We start from the raw sequence: 22,567 nt of genomic DNA, 5'->3' as shown, positions 1-22,567 counted from the left end.
GCAGCCAGGTGGCTGGGTCAGCATCATGAGCAGTGTTTTAATTCAAAGATGCTCACCGAGATACAATACAAACAATAGAATAGGTTCATTAAAACAGATGTAATGGCAAAATGTAGATTTCCACCTAAATATACATACCCAAAAGTAACTGCTATTCATGTGTGATTACATGTCAAAACTTGGTATATTTGGAACGGGGACATCTGGGAGATTATGAGGAAATGATCAGAAGATAGGAGTTACATAGTTCAGAATACACAAGGTCAAGCACACACAAAATAACTTTTTTTTTAAATGTATTTTGAAATGGTCTTTCATTGACAAGATAGAAGTGAATTATTGATGCCTAGAGTTGGAAACACATCATTTGGCTTCCGCAATATGTGAACAATATCAGGGAAAAAATGTGATTGATGTACACTGCTCAAAAAAATAAAGGGAACACTTAAACAACACAATGTAACTCCAAGTCAATCACACTTCTGTGAAATCAAACTGTCCACTTAGGAAGCAACACTGATTGACAATACATTTCACATGCTGTTGTGCAAATGGAATAGACAACAGGTGGAAATTATAGGCAATTAGCAAGACACCCCCAATAAAGGAGTGGTTCTGCAGGTGGGGACCACAGACCACTTCTCAGATCCTATGCTTCCTGGCTGATGTTTTGGTCACTTTTGAATGCTGGCGGTGCTTTCACTCTAGTGGTAGCATGAGACGGAGTCTACAACCCACACAAGTGGCTCAGGTAGTGCAGCTCATCCAGGATGGCACATCAATGCGAGCTGTGGCAAGAAGGTTTGCTGTGTCTGTCAGCGTAGTGTCCAGAGCATGGAGGCGCTACCAGGAGACAGGCCAGTACATCAGGAGACGTGGAGGAGGCCGTAGGAGGGCAACAACCCAGCAGCGGGACCGCTACCTCCGCCTTTGTGCAAGGAGGAGCAGGAGAAGCACTGCCAGAGCCCTGCAAAATGACCTCCAGCAGGCCACGTGTCTGTGTCTACAGGCCATGTGTCTGCTCAAACGGTCAGAAACAGACTCCATGAGGGTGGTATGAGGGCCCGACGTCCACAGGTGGGGGTTGTGCTTACAGCCCAACACCGTGCAGGACGTTTGGCATTTGCCAGAGAACACCAAGATTGGCAAATTCGCCACTGGCACCCTGTGCTCTTCACAGATGAAAGCAGGTTCACACTGAGCACGTGACAGAGTCTGGAGACACCGTGGAGAACGTTCTGCTGCCTGCAACATCCTCCAGCATGACCGGTTTGGCGGTGGGTCAGTCATGGTGTGGGGTGGCATTTCTTTGGGGGGCCGCACAGCCCTCCATGTGCTCGCCAGAGGTAGCCTGACTGCCATTAGGTACCGAGATGAGATCCTCAGACCCCTTGTGAGACCATATGCTGGTGCGGTTGGCCCTGGGTTCCTCCTAATGCAAGACAATGCTAGACCTCATGTGGCTGGAGTGTGTCAGCAGTTCCTGCAAGAGGAAGGCATTGATGCTATGGACTGGCCCGCCCGTTCCCCAGACCTGAATCCAATTGAGCACATCTGGGACACCATGTCTCGCTCCATCCACCAACGCCACGTTGCACCACAGACTGTCCAGGAGTTGGCGGATGCTTTAGTCCAGGTCTGGGAGGAGATCCCCAGGAGACCATCCGCCACCTCATCAGGAGCATGCCCAGGTGTTGTAGGGAGGTCATACAGGCACGTGGAGGCCACACACACTACTGAGCCTCATTTTGACTTGTTTTAAGGACATTACATCAAAGTTGGATCAGCCTGTAGTGTGGTTGTCCACTTTAATTTTGAGTGTGACTCCAAATCCAGACCTCCATGTATTGATAAATATGATTTCCATTGATTATCTTTGTGTGATTTTGTTGTCAGCACATTCAACTATGTAAAGAAAAAAGTATTTAATAAGATTATTTCTTTCATTCAGATCTAGGATGTGTTGTTTAAGTGTTCCCTTTATTTTTTTGAGCAGTATATATATGTGAACCCCTCCAAAGTGGCATATGACTGTAAATTAGATAATTACCGTGCTATTACATATTTTCAATCCCTAAATGCTATTTGTTCTCATAAAAACACAATTTCTACCATATCAACCTCACTCAAACATTGTGGTGATGTTATGGGGTATCCAGGGTACATTCAAGTGTCCTTTCAACCTCTCCAAAGTGTCCAAATGTGGTAATTGCACTGTTTTTGCACACTTGATGCGCCTAAAAGTTATTGTTCACTATAAAAGCTACATTTCTACAACACCAACCTCTCTCAAACATTGTGGTGTTGGGGGATACGGGATATCCAAGTGCGCAAAGATATAGTCACTCGGTCTACATTCGATGATGCCATGAAGTCATACATCATCAGATAACATTGACAACAGGCTAGATTTGTTCTTACCAACCTAAGGATGAATTTAATATCCTCCGTGTAGCTATAGCTCAAACACAGACCAAATTGAAGCTTACCTTGTAAGTTTGCTGTTTGGTGAAAACGTTATGTAAAATAAAAATGTTGACTCTCAGGGCTGGTGGTCAATAACGGTAGGTCACAGGCAGAAAAATAAGACATCCTCATGATCTGTGGAGTCCCGGATTTTGGTGTGTCTATACGTATTTCGTGTTTTTTTCGTTTATGCTTTACAACGCTAATCAGAATGTAGATGGCAGCCATCTTGAAATGAGGTCATCGGCTCGGCCTGACCGTATACATTTGTATGGTAGTAAGTCAGACCAAAGAATTTAAGGCACAGATCAAAAGCCAAGATACTCAGCTTTCCGCAACACACCCTGCTTTTGTAGATATGGGCTACCGTTCTCATACCAGATTGAATTGAAATGTGAAAAATCAAATAGTGTCCCCAAATATGGGGATGTTACATTTAAGAGGTTTTAAGGTCAAGTAATTAAAATAAGTAAACAGGGCTAAGTGTCGTGTGCACACACACACAAATAAACACACACTCGCCTAATAAAAGTTTTGGGAGGTGTTGAAAGTGTGTGTGTGTGTGTGTGTGTGTGTGTGTGTGTGTGTGTGTGTGTGTGTGTGTGTGTGTGTGTGTGTGTGTGTGTGTGTGTGTGTGTGTGTGTGTGTGTGTGTGTGTGTGTGTGTGTGTGTGTGTGTGTGTGTGTGCGCGCGCGTGTGCATGTCTCAGGCAGAGGAGTCTTCCTCCTCCTCTCTTGGCCCTGTAGAGGAGATTCATGGTTAATCAATTGGTGATTGTGTGCCACAATAGGAGGATAACTCATTAGCGCCGCAGACACACTTGTGGTCATTTGTCTTCTTTTCACTGATGAGGCCAGAGGGTGCTTTAAATTCCCCCTTGTTTCCTAGACAGATATGCCTGCTCAGCCCATCTAGTGTGGTGTGGTGTGTGTGTCTGCGTCCGTGTGTGTGTGTGGACCACCTGCCTCTGCAGGTTCCCTGCTGATGTGCACCAGCTGTTCGTCTCTGCTTCTACAACTTAGTACGGTGTTTCCCAACCGTGGTCCTCCAGCACCCCCAACATTACAAATTTTTATTGGAACCCTGGACACGCTCACCTGATTCATCTCGTCAACTAATCATCAAGCCCTCAATGAGCTGTTTTTGTCCAGGGCTACAACAAACATGTGTAATGTTGGGGGTGCTGGAGGACCAGGGTTGGGAAACACTGACTTAGTAAGATACAAATGATCTATGAATTAAATTGTTACTCTGGTTTTAGTCAATCTAACAGGTTTAGGGGCTGACACATAATATGCTTGGTCCTGGACTAACAACATGGAATAAGTCCAGGAAACCAGCTCTTCATGTGCAAATAGAAGGAAGACATGTCATCCACACCCCATTCTCAACCCTAAAACTTCCCCTACTGCACATTCCCTATACCCAATCACCAGTCACACTCTCTCAGGGTTAATGCATGTGATGTTAATGTACTTAATTCCAGACCCTAAACTAAATGATTTACACTTCATTAGTTAAAGAGGTTGATGAACTGAACGGACTTTAACACCCATTAGCTATTCCACTACCGATTGAATAGGTTTAATAGGATGTGAACAAAGCAGTGGTTACCGGGTTCCACTGATGGTCTCCCCTTTAACTGCAGATCATGTAAGAGAGGCTGTTCTGTGCTGACAGTCTGCTGCCGACGGCAACACGTTTCTACATTGCCCTGTCACAGTGAATATATGGAGGAGATGGGGACAGAGGAGAGGCAATAGACCAATACAGACACAACTACTGTAGTATGTAAAATATGTGCCTGCCGTGGAATGAATTCACATTGATATATGGACACGGTTGTTTTAATGTTTAATACCTCAGGGTTATGAAATATAGATGACCTATTTTACTTGAGGTGAACACCATGGTAGCAAAAAGACGTCCTCTGGCTACGCTTTCCGGGAAGCGGTGTTGGAGTTGGATGTTTTACATTTTATCTTCTAGTCGTAATGTATTTTTTTATTTACTGTCTGTATCAGTGAAGGCACAGGGATTTTAGATGCCTTGCCTTTTAGTTATCAGCGTTCATGGTATGGCTGCTGCCCTAGTATCTTGTTGCTTGTACTATGACTTCCCACACAGGACAGTTGGTAGACTTTATTAATCGATACTTGCTTTTTGTACACTACAGCATGCAGTCTTTCAACAGACGTTGCTTCTTTGCGTTATTGGCAGTAGCCTTTTTTTGTCATACTGTGTACATTCATATTCAGATATTCACATCAACGTGAGAAGGTTGCCTTCTCTATTTCCTTCTTGTTCGACTGCATGAAGCAGAATTAATTTGTAGGAGCGGTGACTGAACACCCATAGATTTCACAATAAACCCCTGCTCAGTATATTGACAGAGAATTGGAACAGATAGATTATGCTGGGAGGCTTAGTTCAGAACGATCCCCAGTGGTGGTTGATCCTGTGGGAATAGTGGGAATGGAAATAGCCTCGCCTGTCTGGAAGAGATAGGCCACTGTATGTGTTCAAGAAACACAGTGGCTCCGCTGTGGCGATATGTGTTGTGACAACAACACTTTCAACAGTCACCTACAGTCCTGTGTGACGGGGTCAAGGGGAGATGTCCATGTGGTTGGGTTACTTCCTCATTAGTCTGGGAAGTAGACTAAGGCCTTTATTTATAATAGGTTCTTTAATTAGAATAGGGGTTCCTGGTAGTTGTTGCTGTGAAAAGGGCTCCTCTGACAGGAGGTGCTGAGTTCAACCGTCCGGAACTTCACCAGTTGTCATCACAACTTCACTGGGACTTAAATACACGTCTGGCTATGTTTCTATATGTTGTTGTGTTGCAGTCTCTCTATCCTAGACGAGTACAGTCATGTCTATTGGACTTTCACGTAGCCTAAATCATGCATAGATATCCATGAGACATTTGCATCCTATGTGGTTCACCTTCCCCAAGTCCCTCTCCCCTCCTCCCCCCTCCTCTCCTCTTCCCCTCCCGTAATAGAGATGAATACATTGATTAGGACATAATTAGTTGATCATGGACTGGAGGGAGAGAAGGATGGATGGACTGAAGGGCATTCAGGCTCAACCAATGGAATCTCATGAATGCTAAATTGACTTTTAGTAGTCTCATTCTGTTTCCAACACAGAAAAACTCCCTCAGGTACACAGCCGCGCACACGCACACTCCTGCACACACCACACACACCATTTTGATGTGTGTGATAGTCGATATTCATATTTAGTTTTTTACTGCCTGTACTGTAAGGTTGCAAAACCCCGTTGCCCGACCCAAGGACACCATGATAGGACGGTTAACTGGCTTGAGTAATGATAAAGCTGTCTGGCTAGCCAAACTATACAAAAAGCTGTGCTCATAATATGACATGTGTAAGGTCAAGGGAAGGAGTAGTAACAGTGTGGTTTGATTTCATAATCATCTCATCTCTGACAACTACCTGCCCTGTCATCATCTGTCATTCTTAGTGTGTTTAGTTTATTAGGATCCCCATTAGATACTGCACATGCAGCAGCTACTCTTCCTGGGGTCCACACAAAACTTACAAATACATGACAAAGTACAGAACAGTTATAGACAAGAACAACATAAGATATTACATTCAATTCAAATAAGAGTTATATATTGGAAACAAAGAGAAAAAGAAAAATACTATACACACTATTCATATCTATATTAAAGTAGATCTTGAGGACTTTGCTTTTTGCTGACCTTGCTTTTTGCCTGTATAACCTCAATCTGTTTTTGGTTTGGGTACACTGAAGAAACCCGTAGTGGCCTGTCTGGTGGGGTATGGATGTTTGTTTGAAGTGTATGCAAATAGATTATACAAGAGGTTAGGCATTTTCAACACACAAATGTTTCTTTAGAAGAGAAGTAGTCAATTTCTCCTCAACCATGAAAGACTATGATGTATGTTGTTGATGTTAGTTCTGTGTGTGCGGTTAAAGGCGTGCTGCTCTGTTTTGAGCCAGCTGCAGCTTTGCTAGGTCTTTCTTTACTGCACCTGACTATATTACCAGTCAGTAATCAAGATGGGAAATGATCAGAGTCTGAATATCTTGTACAGTTGTTTCTTGTGTCAAAAACAAAACAGACATGCCCTTCCTCATCTTCACAACAATATGTCAATATGGCTTGACCATGATAACTGACCATCCAATGTTACTCCTAGGAGGTCAGCTGCTTCAACTTTTTCAATGGTCACACCCTTTACCCATATCTCCAGTAGAGGTTTAGGTCTACGAGAACGCTTTGAACCAAATGCAATGCTTTTGGTTTTAGAGGTATTTCAGACCAGTTTATTGTTAATTACCCATTCTGACACTGACCTTAACTCATTCCTAAGACTCTCAGTGAACTTACTGGCTGTAGGTGCTGATGTGTAGAGTGTGCAATCATCAGCGTACATAGTCATTTTAGCTTCTTGTAAGACAAGTGGCAAATCATTTGTAAAAATAGAAAAGAGCAGCGGCCCAAGGCAACTGCCCTGATGGACACCGCACTGCACTTATCTGATGTTAAACAAGCTTCCATTGAAGAATACTCTGAGTTCTAATGGAACTGTGTGTGTGTGTGTGTGTGTGTGTGTGTGTGTGTGTGTGTGTGTGTGTGTGTGTGTGTGTGTGTGTGTGTGTGTGTGTGTGTGTGTGTGTGTGTGTGTGTGTGTGTGTGTGTGTGTGTGTGTGTGTGTGTGTGTGTGTGTGTGTGTTCCACTGTATGTGACACCTGCCTCCTCTCTCCTGTAGGTGTGATGAGTGTTGCCTGTGCTACCACTTTGGCTGTCTGGACCCTCCCCTGAAGAAGTCTCCCAAGCAGACAGGATATGGCTGGATCTGCCAGGAGTGTGACACTTCCTCCTCCAAGGTGTGTGTGTGTGTGTGTGTGTGTGTGTGTGTGGGCACACAGACTGGTGGTGATGACTTCTTCTTTTGGCTTATTCTGACGCCATCACATTATTGAAGCAGCAGTTAAACAGCTGAATATTAACATACAACACATCTTACAAGGAAATCTATAGTTATATGAGTATTAAGGATGGATGGGAGAGAAGCACGTGTTTGAAGTGGTAAGAGACTAGCGTTGACAACAGCCACGGCTTCGCTTAAATTCCCCGGTCTGCTTCCCGGGCTGTGGTGTCTCTGTGAGCGACAGGGTGACGTTAGTATGACATGACAGCTCCAGCAGCTGCAGCAGAAGCACGCGTCTATGTGTCTTTTTACCTTGAAACCCAACCTGACAGCGAGCCAAAATGGCCGCTACCATCACCAGTGTCCTCATAGCTGCTCCATTGTCATACATTTTCATTTGAAATGTCCCTAACTGGAAATGGCAAGTCCCACCAGAAGGGCTTTTTATTATTTTCCTCTGTTTGCATTTGAAATAATGTTTTTCTTATTGAATTACAGTGTAATCAAGGGTAGCGTGCGGCAGCTTGTGAACCTAATTAAGTTGATAAATGTAAAGCACATTTGAATTTGTCTGGGAAAGGTCAGCCTGTCCTATTGGCTCTATGTGCGTGGAAAATGGGGGTTAATTGATGTTGCAGAAGGAGGAAGAGAAAAATAAAAGCCTGAGGCATACTGAAAACGCTGCATGCTGGGAATGATACGTTAAATTACAGGCAAAATGTAAAGGTTAAAGCTCAGTTAAAATGTTAGATAGCAGAGTTAGTGGAGGGTTAAAATGTTTGCGGACTGTAAATGTAAAATGTTAGATAGTTGACTGGAGACTTGTGGTTGTTGTAAAGCGTGTTGCTATAGCGCTGTTGGGAAGGGTTCATGAAGATGCATCGGTGTACATGATCAACAACTATCCTTGGATTTCTGCAGCAACAGATTGAACTGTCGTTGTTTCTGCCCAACATTATAGTCCTGTATGTTTGCATATTTATATTGTTCTCATAGCTGTCTTGTTCAACCAGTGCCATGCTGTTTCACAAGAGATAATACACATTCATATAACCCAAATAGTTTTTACCAAGCATAGATGGAGATTAAGCTTATTTCCATACATAGAGCTGAACACTGATAATAAACAGCTTTGTTGAGAACATTAGTCACTATAATATACTGTCTGTGTCTACTGCTCTGTCTGTGTCTACTGCTCTGTCTGTGTCTACTGCTCTGCTCTGTGTCTACTGCTCTGCTCTGTGTCTACTGCTCTGCTCTGTGTCTACTGCTCTGTCTGTGTCTACTGCTCTGCCTGTGTCTACTGCTCTGTCTGTGTCTACTGCTCTGTCTGTGTCTACTGCTCTGCCTGTGTCTACTGCTCTGCTCTGTGTCTACTGCTCTGCTCTGTGTCTACTGCTCTGTCTGTGTCTACTGCTCTGCCTGTGTCTACTGCTCTGCCTGTGTCTACTGCTCTGTCTGTGTCTACTGCTCTGTCTGTGTCTTGCTTTGCCTGTGTCTACTGCTCTGCTCTGTGTCTGTCTACTGCTCTGCCTGTGTCTATTGCTCTGTCTGTGTTTACTGCTCTGTGTCTATTGCTCTGCCTGTGTCTACTGCTCTGTCTGTGTCTACTGCTCTGTCTGTGTCTACTGCTCTGTCTGTGTCTACTGCTCTGCCTGTGTCTACTGCTCTGTGTCTACTGCTCTGTCTGTGTCTATTGCTTTGCCTGTGTCTATTGCTCTGCCTGTGTCTACTGCTCTGCTCTGTGTCTGTCTACTGCTCTGCCTGTGTCTATTGCTCTGTCTGTGTTTACTGCTCTGTGTCTATTGCTCTGCCTGTGTCTACTGCTCTGCCTGTGTCTACTGCTCTGTCTGTGTCTACTGCTCCGTGTCTACTGCTCTGCCTGTGTCTACTGCTCTGCCTGTGTCTACTGCTCAGTGTCTACTGCTCTGCCTGTGTCTACTGCTCTGTCTGTGTCTACTGCTCTGCCTGTGTCTACTGCTCTGCTCTGTGTCTACTGCTCTGCTCTGTGTCTACTGCTCTGTCTGTGTCTACTGCTCTGCCTGTGTCTACTGCTCTGTCTGTGTCTACTGCTCTGCCTGTGTCTACTGCTCTGTCTGTGTCTACTGCTCTGTCTGTGTCTACTGCTCTGCCTGTGTCTACTGCTCTGCTCTGTGTCTACTGCTCTGCTCTGTGTCTACTGCTCTGCTCTGTGTCTACTGCTCTGCTCTGTGTCTACTGCTCTGTCTGTGTCTACTGCTCTGCCTGTGTCTACTGCTCTGTCTGTGTCTACTGCTCTGTCTGTGTCTACTGCTCTGTCTGTGTCTTGCTTTGCCTGTGTCTACTGCTCTGCTCTGTGTCTGTCTACTGCTCTGCCTGTGTCTATTGCTCTGTCTGTGTTTACTGCTCTGTGTCTATTGCTCTGCCTGTGTCTACTGCTCTGTCTGTGTCTACTGCTCTGTCTGTGTCTACTGCTCTGTCTGTGTCTACTGCTCTGCCTGTGTCTACTGCTCTGTGTCTACTGCTCTGTCTGTGTCTATTGCTTTGCCTGTGTCTATTGCTCTGCCTGTGTCTACTGCTCTGCTCTGTGTCTGTCTACTGCTCTGCCTGTGTCTATTGCTCTGTCTGTGTTTACTGCTCTGTGTCTATTGCTCTGCCTGTGTCTACTGCTCTGCCTGTGTCTACTGCTCTGTCTGTGTCTACTGCTCCGTGTCTACTGCTCTGCCTGTGTCTACTGCTCTGCCTGTGTCTACTGCTCAGTGTCTACTGCTCTGCCTGTGTCTACTGCTCTGTCTGTGTCTACTGCTCCGTGTCTACTGCTCTGCCTGTGTCTACTGCTCTGCCTGTGTCTACTGCTCAGTGTCTACTGCTCTGCCTGTGTCTACTGCTCTGTGTCTACTGCTCTGCCTGTGTCTACTGCTCTGCCTGTGTCTATTGCTCTGCCTGTGTCTACTGCTCTGCCTGTGTCTACTGCTCTGTCTGTGTCTACTGCTCTGTGTCTACTGCTCTGCCTGTGTCTACTGCTCTGCCTGTGTCTACTGCTCAGTGTCTACTGCTTTGCCTGTGTCTACTGCTCTGCCTGTGTCTACAGCTCTGTCTGTGTCTGCTGCTCTGTGTCTGCTGCTCTGTCTGTCTACTGCTCTGCCTGTGTCTACTGCTCTGCCTGTGTCTACTGCTCTGTCTGCTGCTCTGCCTGTGTCTGCTGCTCTGCCTGTGTCTACTGCTCTGCCTGTGTCTACTGCTCTGTCTGTGTCTACTGCTCTGTCTGTGTCTACTGCTCTGTCTACTGCTCTGCCTGTGTCTACTGCTCTGCCTGTGTCTACTGCTCTGCCTGTGTCTACTGCTCTGTCTGTGTCTACTGCTCTGCCTGTGTCTACTGCTCTGTTTGTGTCTACTGCTCTGCTCTGTGTCTACTGCTCTGTCTGTGTCTACTGCTTTGTGTCTGCTGCTCTGTCTACTGCTCTGCCTGTGTCTACTGCTCTGTCTGTGTGTACTGCTTTGTGTCTACTGCTCTGTCTGTGTCTACTGCTCTGCTCTGTGTCTACTGCTCTGCTCTGTGTCTACTGCTCTGCTCTGTGTCTACTGCTCTGTCTGTGTCTACTGCTTTGTGTCTACTGCTCTGTCGTGTCTACTGCTCTGTCTGTGTCTACTGCTCTGCTCTGTGTCTACTGCTCTGCTCTGTGTCTACTGCTTTGTGTCTACTGCTCTGCTCTGTGTCTACTGCTCTGCTCTGTGTCTACTGCTCTGCTCTGTGTCTACTGCTCTGTCTGTGTCTACTGCTCTGTCTGTGTCTACTGCTTTGTGTCTACTGCTCTGTCTGTGTCTACTGCTCTGTCTGTGTCTACTGCTCTGCTCTGTGTCTACTGCTCTGCTCTGTGTCTACTGCTTTGTGTCTACTGCTCTGCTCTGTGTCTACTGCTCTGCTCTGTGTCTACTGCTTTGTGTCTACTGCTCTGTGTAAATAGTATTTTTGAAAGGGGAGAAGACAGACTCCTGCTGTTAGTGTGTGTGGAGTGTGTTGATCTGAACAGAGGCTGTGGGAGGACACACACTCACTGGAATAAGCACACAAACACACACAAACACACACAAACACACACACACACACAAACACACACAATGGAAAGGAGATTTTCAAGGTTGGTAGGTGGGAGAGAAGGTAATGGAAAGGGAAGGGGGGGCACACAGGGATTAAACAAGTCTCTTATTAAAAGTGCTGCTGTTGGCAGCCTGCTGAGAGAGAGAGAGCAGAGAGTCCCCCAGAGACCCCCAGGACCAAACCCAATCCTCTTTAATCACCCCCGTGCAACACACACTGGAACAAACACAAACACATACACAACCAGGCAAACACACACTAGAATACTTGGCCTGCACACACTCAGAATCTCTTATATGAACATACTGTCACACACAGACACATCCATTTGATATAGACACACACACACACACACACACACACACACACACACACACACACACACACACACACACACACACCCCCCCCCCCCCCCCCCCGCGTGCACACACACACACACACCCCCTCCATCTGATATAGACACACAGCGCGCACACACACACACACACACACACACACACACACACACACACACACACACACACACACACATCCATCTGATATAGACACACAGCGCGCACACACACACACACACACACACACACACACACATACACACTTTCCCTCTCTCTCGTTACACACACTTCTAAAATCGTTTCATCCCCTCGGAGTATCTTGTCCCTGTGAAGATGCTCCCCTCTTTCCTTATCCTTCCCTCCCTCCCACTTCTCTCTACATCACTGTGTAAACCTGCCCCAAGGCAGACAACAGCAGGGTTGAGTTAGTAGAGGGGACTTTTACTCTGCTCCTCTTCAGCAGACAGTAGTGGAGTTAGTAGAGGGGACTTTTACTCTGCTCCTCTTCAGCAGACAGTAGTGGAGTTAGTAGAGGGGACTTTTACTCTGCTCCTCTTCAGCAGACAGTAGTGGAGTTAGTAGAGGGGACTTTTACTCTGCTCCTCTTCAGCAGACAGTAGTGGAGTTAGTAGAGGGGACTTTTACTCTGCTCCTCTTCAGCAGACAGTAGTGGAGTTAGTAGAGGGGACTTTTACTCTGCTCCTCTTCAGCAGACAGTAGTGGAGTTAGTGCTTGTCAAAACACTCCCAATCATTACGTACATTCAACTTGTTTGTGCGAATACCACAATTTCCTATTTTTGATAAATGGTACACAAACGGTTCGAAAAGCTTCCACTGTGTTTTAAGGTATTACATCAGTAATAGGTGGAAGTGAGTGTTGGAGATAATTTCCTCGACTTTGCACTCTGGGAGATGAGAGCCGTATTTAAGGAAAGTTCTTCTATAATATGGAGCTTGTAAATGCCAAGCCGTTGCTGCCTGCTGCGAAATCGCTTGTGCCTGTGGGATAGCAATGTTGCTTTAAATGCCAACTTTAAGTGCAACTGAATCGTACCTGACTGAACGTCTCAACGGTGATTTACCTGTGAGAGGAGAGGAACTAGTGGGTGTGGGTGGGTGGGTGGGTCACACAGAGCTGTGTCAGCCTGTTGGTCTGACAGTGGGGGTGGAAGACGTAGCTTGAGCTAGATGAACAGAACGTGCTGCAAAGTGGAAGAGGATTTGTATCCGTCCCAGTCCTGGCTGACTGGTAGCTGAGTGGAAGGAACTTAGTTAAGGAAGAAAGAATGGAACAGAAGGAAAGATAGTTGGTAGGTAGGTTGGGAGCGAGGACACAGGTGCCAGCAAGTTTCAATTGGATGTAAGTTGAGGTAACACAATATTAAACTTGATTAAGCTTGAAATAGTCAATGAACTCCTTTTGTTTTGCACAAATATTTGTGTTACAGTGCAGTGTGCCCTGTTCATGTCTTCACTGTCCTTTGAATAAAGCACACAGATATGCCTGTGAACCGTTTGTCTGATCCAAACATTGGGTTGAAGTAGTACAGTAGCTGGATTTCACTTGATGATGAGTTTGGTCCATGATGTTGTGGACCCCACATTTAGTCACCCTCTCTACCTTCCATCCATCCATCCTCCCTCTGTGTATCAGAGTGTTTCTCTCTCTCTCTAAAGGTCACAGTAAATACGATTCTGCCTCGGAGCTCTTGATTAATACTGAAATCTCTCTCCAAGGATGATTTGTCTGTTTCTATTATAAGATGGTATGCATTATGAATCGTCTTTCCCCGCGTCGCCATCGCTTTACGGTTGTATGTAGGAATGCACTCGTTGGTGTCAGCAGTCGCACACATTTCTGTGTGTGTGTGTGTGTGTGTGTGTGTGTGTGTGTGTGTGTGTGTGTGTGTGTGTGTGTGTGTGTGTGTGTGTGGAGCGAGCGCGGCTAGGACAGGGTAATAAAAGTCTTTATTAGACAGCCAGGAGTTCATTACAGAGGCTCTGTTTCTCCCTGCCTGCCTGGCTTAGATAAACCTGTGGCCTGACCAAGGCCACATCCCTGCCTCCCCCGTCACTCCAGGTCCTGGCCCAATAGATCCCAGTAATAAACTGACAGTCTTACCGTAACATACAGATGGCCTTTAATTCCAGCGCCAGTTACTCGGCAGCCGCGGTGCCGAGAGGGGCTTGTTTAAAGCTTTATTTCCACCCTGCATCGTGGCCGCGTCTCTACCGGCCTGCCTGCCTGCTCTCTATCTAGACGCCTCTGTAATGTATTGGGCCTGGAGATGTGGAGAGGAGAGGGGGTTGAGGGCTTTGAAATGCCAGCATCTTCAAGTTGCCCAGGCAGCAGTTAAAGCATTTGAAACGCTCTGCAGCGGATGGACCGAGGGTTAGTGTGTGGGCAGAGCTTCTTTAGATACACTTGGGACTTTTCTTGTCATCAAAAGACTTCTAACTGTCCATGAAAGAGTGATGATTTTGTCTTTTTTTTTTTACCAAGAAATGACCAAGTTCAAAATGGCATTTCTTTGTAGCGTGACCTTGAAGTTCAACACTACTTGTGTGTTTAAAGTAGTCAACGTTGGTGGTTTGGTGTGCGTGCGTTACTGTGTTTGTGTTTCATGTGATGGTATGAGCCGTTAATGAGTCAGACCTACTCTAGTGTTTTGTCCTTGTTAACTGGGGTTTACAATTAAAGCGCTTTTTGATTCAGTTTCTCAGGAATTCTAAATGGCGCCCTATTCTCTATGTGGGTCCTGGTCGAACAGATTCATCTGTAGAGAATAGGGTACCATTTGGGATGCACACTAAGTGTTTTGTAATTGTTTACAGGGTTGCAGTTAATGTGCGTTTGGATGTTGTTTTGATGTCCTACCCGATTCGGGGGACGATTACCTTTTACACGCAGCGCCATCAATCAGGAGGCTTTGCGCTTGACCTGTGAAGGTAGCTAATTAAGTTAGCCTAATTAACTTAATGACTTGTCACACTCCACTGGCTTTACTAGAGGAGAGGAAATTGAAAGAAAAATAGGAATCATTACTCATCGGATGGAATGACATTTATAACGCTCACGTCTCATATGAGAGATGGGGGAGACAGTGTTTCACCAACTAATATCAGATCAGGTTTTAGCTCCGAAAAATAAAAACATTTCAGTTAGTATTGTACTGATTTTTCTATTGACAATCCTTTCCCACTTAGTTTGAATTTCAACCTGTTAGTTTGGTCCAGCACAGTTTAAAGCAAGAAGCCCTGTACTACTGCGTGATCCCTACACTATTCAATACTCCCTCCATAAGGACACCTGCATGCCTTAAAGACTGACCAGATCAATAACAAGCAACTCGTTCTCAATCCAACCAAAGCATGATAAACTCATAAACGGATGTTGTATTTCACATACGGCCCAAGTTTAACCACAGTTTAGTGTGATTTAAAGGCTAGAGGGGACGGCTGAACTCGACCGTGGGGACTGCCGTAACAGCGGTCCGCAGCCCAGGGTGGCCGAGTAGGCTGGGAGAGAGGCTGAACTGAAGACGGAGGGAAAATCAATGACCAGACGTCACCTCCATCACTTTAACTAAGCCGCCACGGGCCCCCGGCTGCCCCTCTCAGTGGCCAATTTGCAGAAAGTAAACAGCATTGTGTGATCTGTGATTGCTGCTCTGCTGGGGTCCCCTGTGACCACCGCCATAGGAGCATTACTCAGGAGCCAAGTTTAATAACCCTGTTACATGGTGGCCACTTCACTACTGGGACCCCTACAGTACAATACCTGCTGTACGGCCATGAATTAATAGACTCTCAGACTGGAGCAGACCATGAAGATGTGATGAAAATGGGACTACGCCACCACTCCCTGAAATGTGCTGAGGCGGCATATTAACCCTGTTACATGGTGGCAACTCAGGACCAGCTCCACTACATACTGGATGCATACTCAGCTCCCAGGACCAGCTCCACTACATACTGGATGCATACTCAGCTCCCAGGACCAGCTCCACTACATACTGGATGTACAGTGGGGGGGGAAAGTATTTGATCCCCTGCTGATTTTGTACGTTTGCCCACTGACAAAGAAAGGATCAGTCTATAATTTTAATGGTAGGTTTATTTGAACAGTGAGAGACAGAATAACAACAAAAATATCCAGAAAAACGCATGTCAGAAATGTTCTAAATTGATTTGCATTTTAATGAGGGAAATAAGTATTTGACCCCCTCTCAATCAGAAAGATTTCTGGCTCCCAGGTGTCTTTTATACAGGTAACGAGCTGAGATTAGGAGCACACTCTTAAAGGGAGTGTGTAAAAAAGACACCTGTCCACAGAAGCAATCAATCAGATTCCAAACTCTCCACCATGGACAAGACCAAAGAGCTCTCCAAGGATGTAAGGGACAAGATTGTAGACCTACACAAAGGCTGGAATAGGCTACAAGACCACTGCCAAGCAGCTTGGTGAGAAGGTAACAACATTTGGTGCGATTATTCGCAAATGGAAGAAACACAAAAGAACTGTCAATCTCCCTCGGCCTGGGGCTCCATGCAAGATCTCACCTCGTGGAGTTGCAATGATCATGAGAACGGTGAGGAATCAGCCCAGAACTACACGGGAGGATCTTGTCAATGATCTCAAGGCAGCTGGGACCATAGTCACCAAGAAAACAATTGGTAACACACTACGCCGTGAAGGACTGAAATCCTGCAGCGCCCGCAAGGTCCCCCTGCTCAAGAATACATATACATGCCCGTCTGAAGTTTGCCAATGAACATCTGAATGACTCAGAGGACAACTGGTGAAAGTGTTGTGGTCAGATGAGACCAAAATGGAGCTCTTTGACATCAACTCAACTCGTCGTGTTTGGAGGAGGAGGAATGTTGCCTATGACCCCAAGAACACCATCTCCACCGTCAAACATGGAGGTGGAAACATTATGCTTTGGGGGTGTTTTTCTGCTAAGGGGACATGACAACTTCACCGCATCAAAGGGACGATGGACGGGGCCATGTACCGTTAAATCTTGGATGAGAATCTCCTTCCCTTAGCCAGGGCATTGAAAATGGGTCGTGGATGGGTATTCCAGCATGACAATGACCCAAAACACATGGCCAAGGCAACAAAGGAGTGGCTCAAAAAGAAGCACATTAAGGTCCTGGAGTGGCCAAGCCAGTCTCCAGACCTTAATCCCATAGAAAATCTGTGGAGGGAGCTGAAGGTTCGAGTTGCCAAACGTCAGCCTCGAAACCTTAATGACTTGGAGAAGATCTGCAAAGAGGAGTGGGACAAAATCCCTCCTGAGATGTGTGCAAACCTGGTGGCCAACTACAAGAAACGTCTGACCTCTGTGATTGCCAACAAGGGTTTTGCCACCAAGTACTAAGTCATGTTTTGCAGAGGGGTCAAATACTTATTTCCCTCATTAAAATGCAAATCATTTTTTTACATTTTTGACATGCGATTTTCTGGATTTTTGTTGTTGTTATTCTGTCTCTCACTGTTCAAATAAACCTACCATTAAAATTATAGACTGATCATTTCTTTGTCAGTGGGAAAACATACAAAATCAGCAGGGGATCAAATACTTTTTTCCCCCACTGTATACTCAGCTCCCAGGACCACCTCCATTACATACTGGATGTATACTCAGCTGCCAGGACCACCTCCACTACATACTGGATGTATACTCAGCTCCCAGGACCCCCTCCATTACATACTGGATGTATACTCAGCTCCCAGGACCCCCTCCATTACATACTGGATGTATACTCAGCTCCCAGGACCCCCTCCATTACATACTGGATGTATACTCAGCTCCCAGGACCCCCTCCATTACATACTGGATGTATACTCAGCTCCCAGGACCCCCTCCATTACATACTGGATGTATACTCAGCTCCCAGGACCCCCTCCATTACATACTGGATGTATACTCAGCTCCCAGGACCCCCTCCATTACATACTGGATGTATACTCAGCTCCCAGGACCCCCTCCATTACATACTGGATGTAAAATCAGCTCCCAGGACCCCCTCCACTACATACTGGATGTATACTCAGCTCCCAGGACCCCCTCCATTACATACTGGATGTATACTCAGCTCCCAGGACCCCCTCCATTACATACTGGATGTATACTCAGCTCCCAGGACCCCCTCCACTACATACTGGATGTATACTCAGCTCCCAGGACCCCCTCCATTACATACTGGATGTATACTCAGCTCCCAGGACCACCTCCATTACATACTGGATGTATACTCAGCTCCCAGGACCCCCTCCACTACATACTGGATGTATACTCAGCTCCCAGGACCCCCTCCACTACATACTGGATGTATACTCAGCTCCCAGGACCCCCTCCATTACATACTGGATGTATACTCAGCTCCCACGACCAGCTCTACTACATAATGGATGTATACTCAGCTCCCAGGACCCCCTCCATTACATACTGGATGTATACTCAGCTCCCAGGACCCCCTCCATTACATACTGGATGTATACTCAGCTCCCAGGACCCCCTCCATTACATACTGGATGTATACTCAGCTCCCAGGACCACCTCCACTACATACTGGATGTATACTCAGCTCCCAGGACCCCCTCCACTACATACTGGATGTATACTCAGCTCCCAGGACCACCTCCATTACATACTGGATGTATACTCAGCTCCCAGGACCCCCTCCACTACATACTGGATGTATACTCAGCTCCCAGGACCAGCTCCACTACATACTGGATGTATACTCAGCTCCCAGGACCAGCTCCACTACATACTGGATGTATACTCAGCTCCCAGGACCCCCTCCACTACATACTGGATGTATACTCAGCTCCCAGGACCAGCTCCACTACATACTGGATGTATACTCAGCTCCCAGGACCACCTCCACTACATACTGGATGTATACTCAGCTCCCAGGACCACCTCCACTACATACTGGATGTATACTCAGCTCCCAGGACCACCTCCATTACATACTGGATGTATACTCAGCTCCCAAGACCACCTCCACTACATACTGGATGTATACTCAGCTCCCAGGACCCCCTCCATTACATACTGGATGTATACTCAGCTCCCAGGACCAGCTCCACTACATACTGGATGTATACTCAGCTCCCAGGACCATGTATACTCAGCTCCCAGGACCACCTCCACTACATACTGGATGTATACTCAGCTCCCAGGACCCCCTCCACTACATACTGGATGTATACTCAGCTCCCAGGACCACCTCCATTACATACTGGATGTATACTCAGCTCCCAGGACCCCCTCCACTACATACTGGATGTATACTCAGCTCCCAGGACCAGCTCCACTACATACTGGATGTATACTCAGCTCCCAGGACCAGCTCCACTACATACTGGATGTATACTCAGCTCCCAGGACCCCCTCCACTACATACTGGATGTATACTCAGCTCCCAGGACCAGCTCCACTACATACTGGATGTATACTCAGCTCCCAGGACCACCTCCACTACATACTGGATGTATACTCAGCTCCCAGGACCACCTCCACTACATACTGGATGTATACTCAGCTCCCAGGACCACCTCCATTACATACTGGATGTATACTCAGCTCCCAAGACCACCTCCACTACATACTGGATGTATACTCAGCTCCCAGGACCCCCTCCATTACATACTGGATGTATACTCAGCTCCCAGGACCAGCTCCACTACATACTGGATGTATACTCAGCTCCCAGGACCAGCTCTACTACATACTGGATGAATACTCAGCTCCCAGGACCACCTCCATTACATACTGGATGTATACTCAGCTCCCAGGACCACCTCCACTACATACTGGATGTATACTCAGCTCCCAGGACCAGCTCTACTACATAATGGATGTATACTCAGCTCCCAGGACCCCCTCCATTACATACTGGATGTATACTCAGCTCCCAGGACCACCTCCATTACATACTGGATGTATACTCAGCTCCCAGGACCAGCTCCACTACATACTGGATGTATACTCAGCTCCCAGGACCCCCTCCACTACATACTGGATGTATACTCAGCTCCCAGGACCAGCTCCACTACATACTGGATGTATACTCAGCTCCCAGGACCAGCTCCACTACATACTGGATGTATACTCAGCTCCCAGGACCCCCTCTACTACATACTGGATGTATACTCAGCTCCCAGGACCACCTCCATAACATACTGGATGTATACTCAGCTCCCAGGACCCCCTCCACTACATACTGGATGTATACTCAGCTCCCAGGACCAGCTCCACTACATACTGGATGTATACTCAGCTCCCAGGACCCCCTCCACTACATACTGGATGTATACTCAGCTCCCAGGACCAGCTCCATTACATACTGGATGTATACTCAGCTCACAGGACCACCTCCATTACATACTGAATGTATACTCAGCTCCCAGGACCACCTCCACTACATACTGGATGTATACACAGCTCCCAGGACCACCTCCATTACATACTGGATGTATACTCAGCTCCCAGGACCAGCTCTACTACATACTGGATGTATACTCAGCTCCCAGGACCCCCTCCATTACATACTGGATGTATACTCAGCTCCCAGGACCAGCTCTACTACATAATGGATGTATACTCAGCTCCCAGGACCCCCTCCATTACATACTGGATGTATACTCAGCTCCCAGGACCAGCTCTACTACATAATGGATGTATACTCAGCTCCCAGGACCCCCTCCATTACATACTGGATGTATACTCAGCTCCCAGGACCCCCTCCACTACATACTGGATGTATACTCAGCTCCCAGGACCCCCTCCATTACATACTGGATGTATACTCAGCTCCCAGGACCACCTCCATTACATACTGGATGTATACTCAGCTCCCAGGACCCCCTCCACTACATACTGGATGTATACTCAGCACCCAGGACCCCCTCCATTACATACTGGATGTATACTCAGCTCCCAGGACCACCTCCATTACATACTGGATGTATACTCAGCTCCCAGGACCCCCTCCACTACATACTGGATGTATACTCAGCTCCCAGGACCCCCTCCACTACATACTGGATGTATACTCAGCTCCCAGGACCCCCTCCATTACATACTGGATGTATACTCAGCTCCCACGACCAGCTCTACTACATAATGGATGTATACTCAGCTCCCAGGACCCCCTCCATTACATACTGGATGTATACTCAGCTCCCAGGACCCCCTCCATTACATACTGGATGTATACTCAGCTCCCAGGACCCCCTCCATTACATACTGGATGTATACTGAGCACCCAGGACCACCTCCACTACATACTGGATGTATACTCAGCTCCCAGGACCCCCTCCACTACATACTGGATGTATACTCAGCTCCCAGGACCACCTCCATTACATACTGGATGTATACTCAGCTCCCAGGACCCCCTCCACTACATACTGTATGTATACTCAGCTCCCAGGACCAGCTCCACTACATACTGGATGTATACTCAGCTCCCAGGACCAGCTCCACTACATACTGGATGTATACTCAGCTCCCAGGACCCCCTCCACTACATACTGGATGTATACTCAGCTCCCAGGACCAGCTCCACTACATACTGGATGTATACTCAGCTCCCAGGACCACCTCCACTACATACTGGATGTATACTCAGCTCCCAGGACCACCTCCACTACATACTGGATGTATACTCAGCTCCCAGGACCACCTCCATTACATACTGGATGTATACTCAGCTCCCAAGACCACCTCCACTACATACTGGATGTATACTCAGCTCCCAGGACCCCCTCCATTACATACTGGATGTATACTCAGCTCCCAGGACCAGCTCCACTACATACTGGATGTATACTCAGCTCCCAGGACCAGCTCTACTACATACTGGATGAATACTCAGCTCCCATGACCACCTCCATTACATACTGGATGTATACTCAGCTCCCAGGACCACCTCCACTACATACTGGATGTATACTCAGCTCCCAGGACCAGCTCTACTACATAATGGATGTATACTCAGCTCCCAGGACCCCCTCCATTACATACTGGATGTATACTCAGCTCCCAGGACCACCTCCATTACATACTGGATGTATACTCAGCTCCCAGGACCAGCTCCAATACATACTGGATGTATACTCAGCTCCCAGGACCCCCTCCACTACATACTGGATGTATACTCAGCTCCCAGGACCAGCTCCACTACATACTGGATGTATACTCAGCTCCCAGGACCCCCTCCACTACATACTGGATGTATACTCAGCTCCCAGGACCACCTCCATAACATACTGGATGTATACTCAGCTCCCAGGACCCCCTCCACTACATACTGGATGTATACTCAGCTCCCAGGACCAGCTCCACTACATACTGGATGTATACTCAGCTCCCAGGACCCCCTCCACTACATACTGGATGTATACTCAGCTCCCAGGACCAGCTCCATTACATACTGGATGTATACTCAGCTCCCAGGACCACCTCCATTACATACTGAATGTATACTCAGCTCCCAGGACCACCTCCATTACATACTGGATGTATACTCAGCTCCCAGGACCACCTCCATTACATACTGGATGTATACTCAGCTCCCAGGACCACCTCCATTACATACTGGATGTATACTCAGCTCCCAGGACCCCCTCCATTACATACTGGATGTATACTCAGCTCCCAGGACCACCTCCATTACATACTGGATGTATACTCAGCTCCCAGGACGCCCTCCATTACATACTGGAT

At 46.9% G+C, this 22,567-nt stretch overlaps 1 protein-coding gene across 2 annotated transcripts in view; it reads left to right on the top strand.

The window, feature by feature from the left end:
- LOC106588686 (PHD finger protein 14) overlaps positions 1-22,567 on the top strand; it is a 104,477-nt gene that overhangs the window by 56,414 nt on the left and 25,496 nt on the right. For both annotated transcript variants that reach the window (XM_014177927.3, XM_014177923.3), the window contains one exon: positions 7,240-7,357. In XM_014177927.3, the coding sequence (XP_014033402.2) occupies positions 7,240-7,357 (118 nt within the window). The remainder of the gene's footprint in view (positions 1-7,239; positions 7,358-22,567) is intronic.

The sequence above is a fragment of the Salmo salar genome, chromosome 27 (assembly GCF_965601325.2).
Source record: "Salmo salar chromosome 27, fSalSal1, whole genome shotgun sequence".
In the NCBI taxonomy this organism is placed as follows: Eukaryota; Metazoa; Chordata; class Actinopteri; order Salmoniformes; family Salmonidae; genus Salmo; species Salmo salar.
This window is presented reverse-complemented; position numbering and strand designations above follow the sequence as displayed.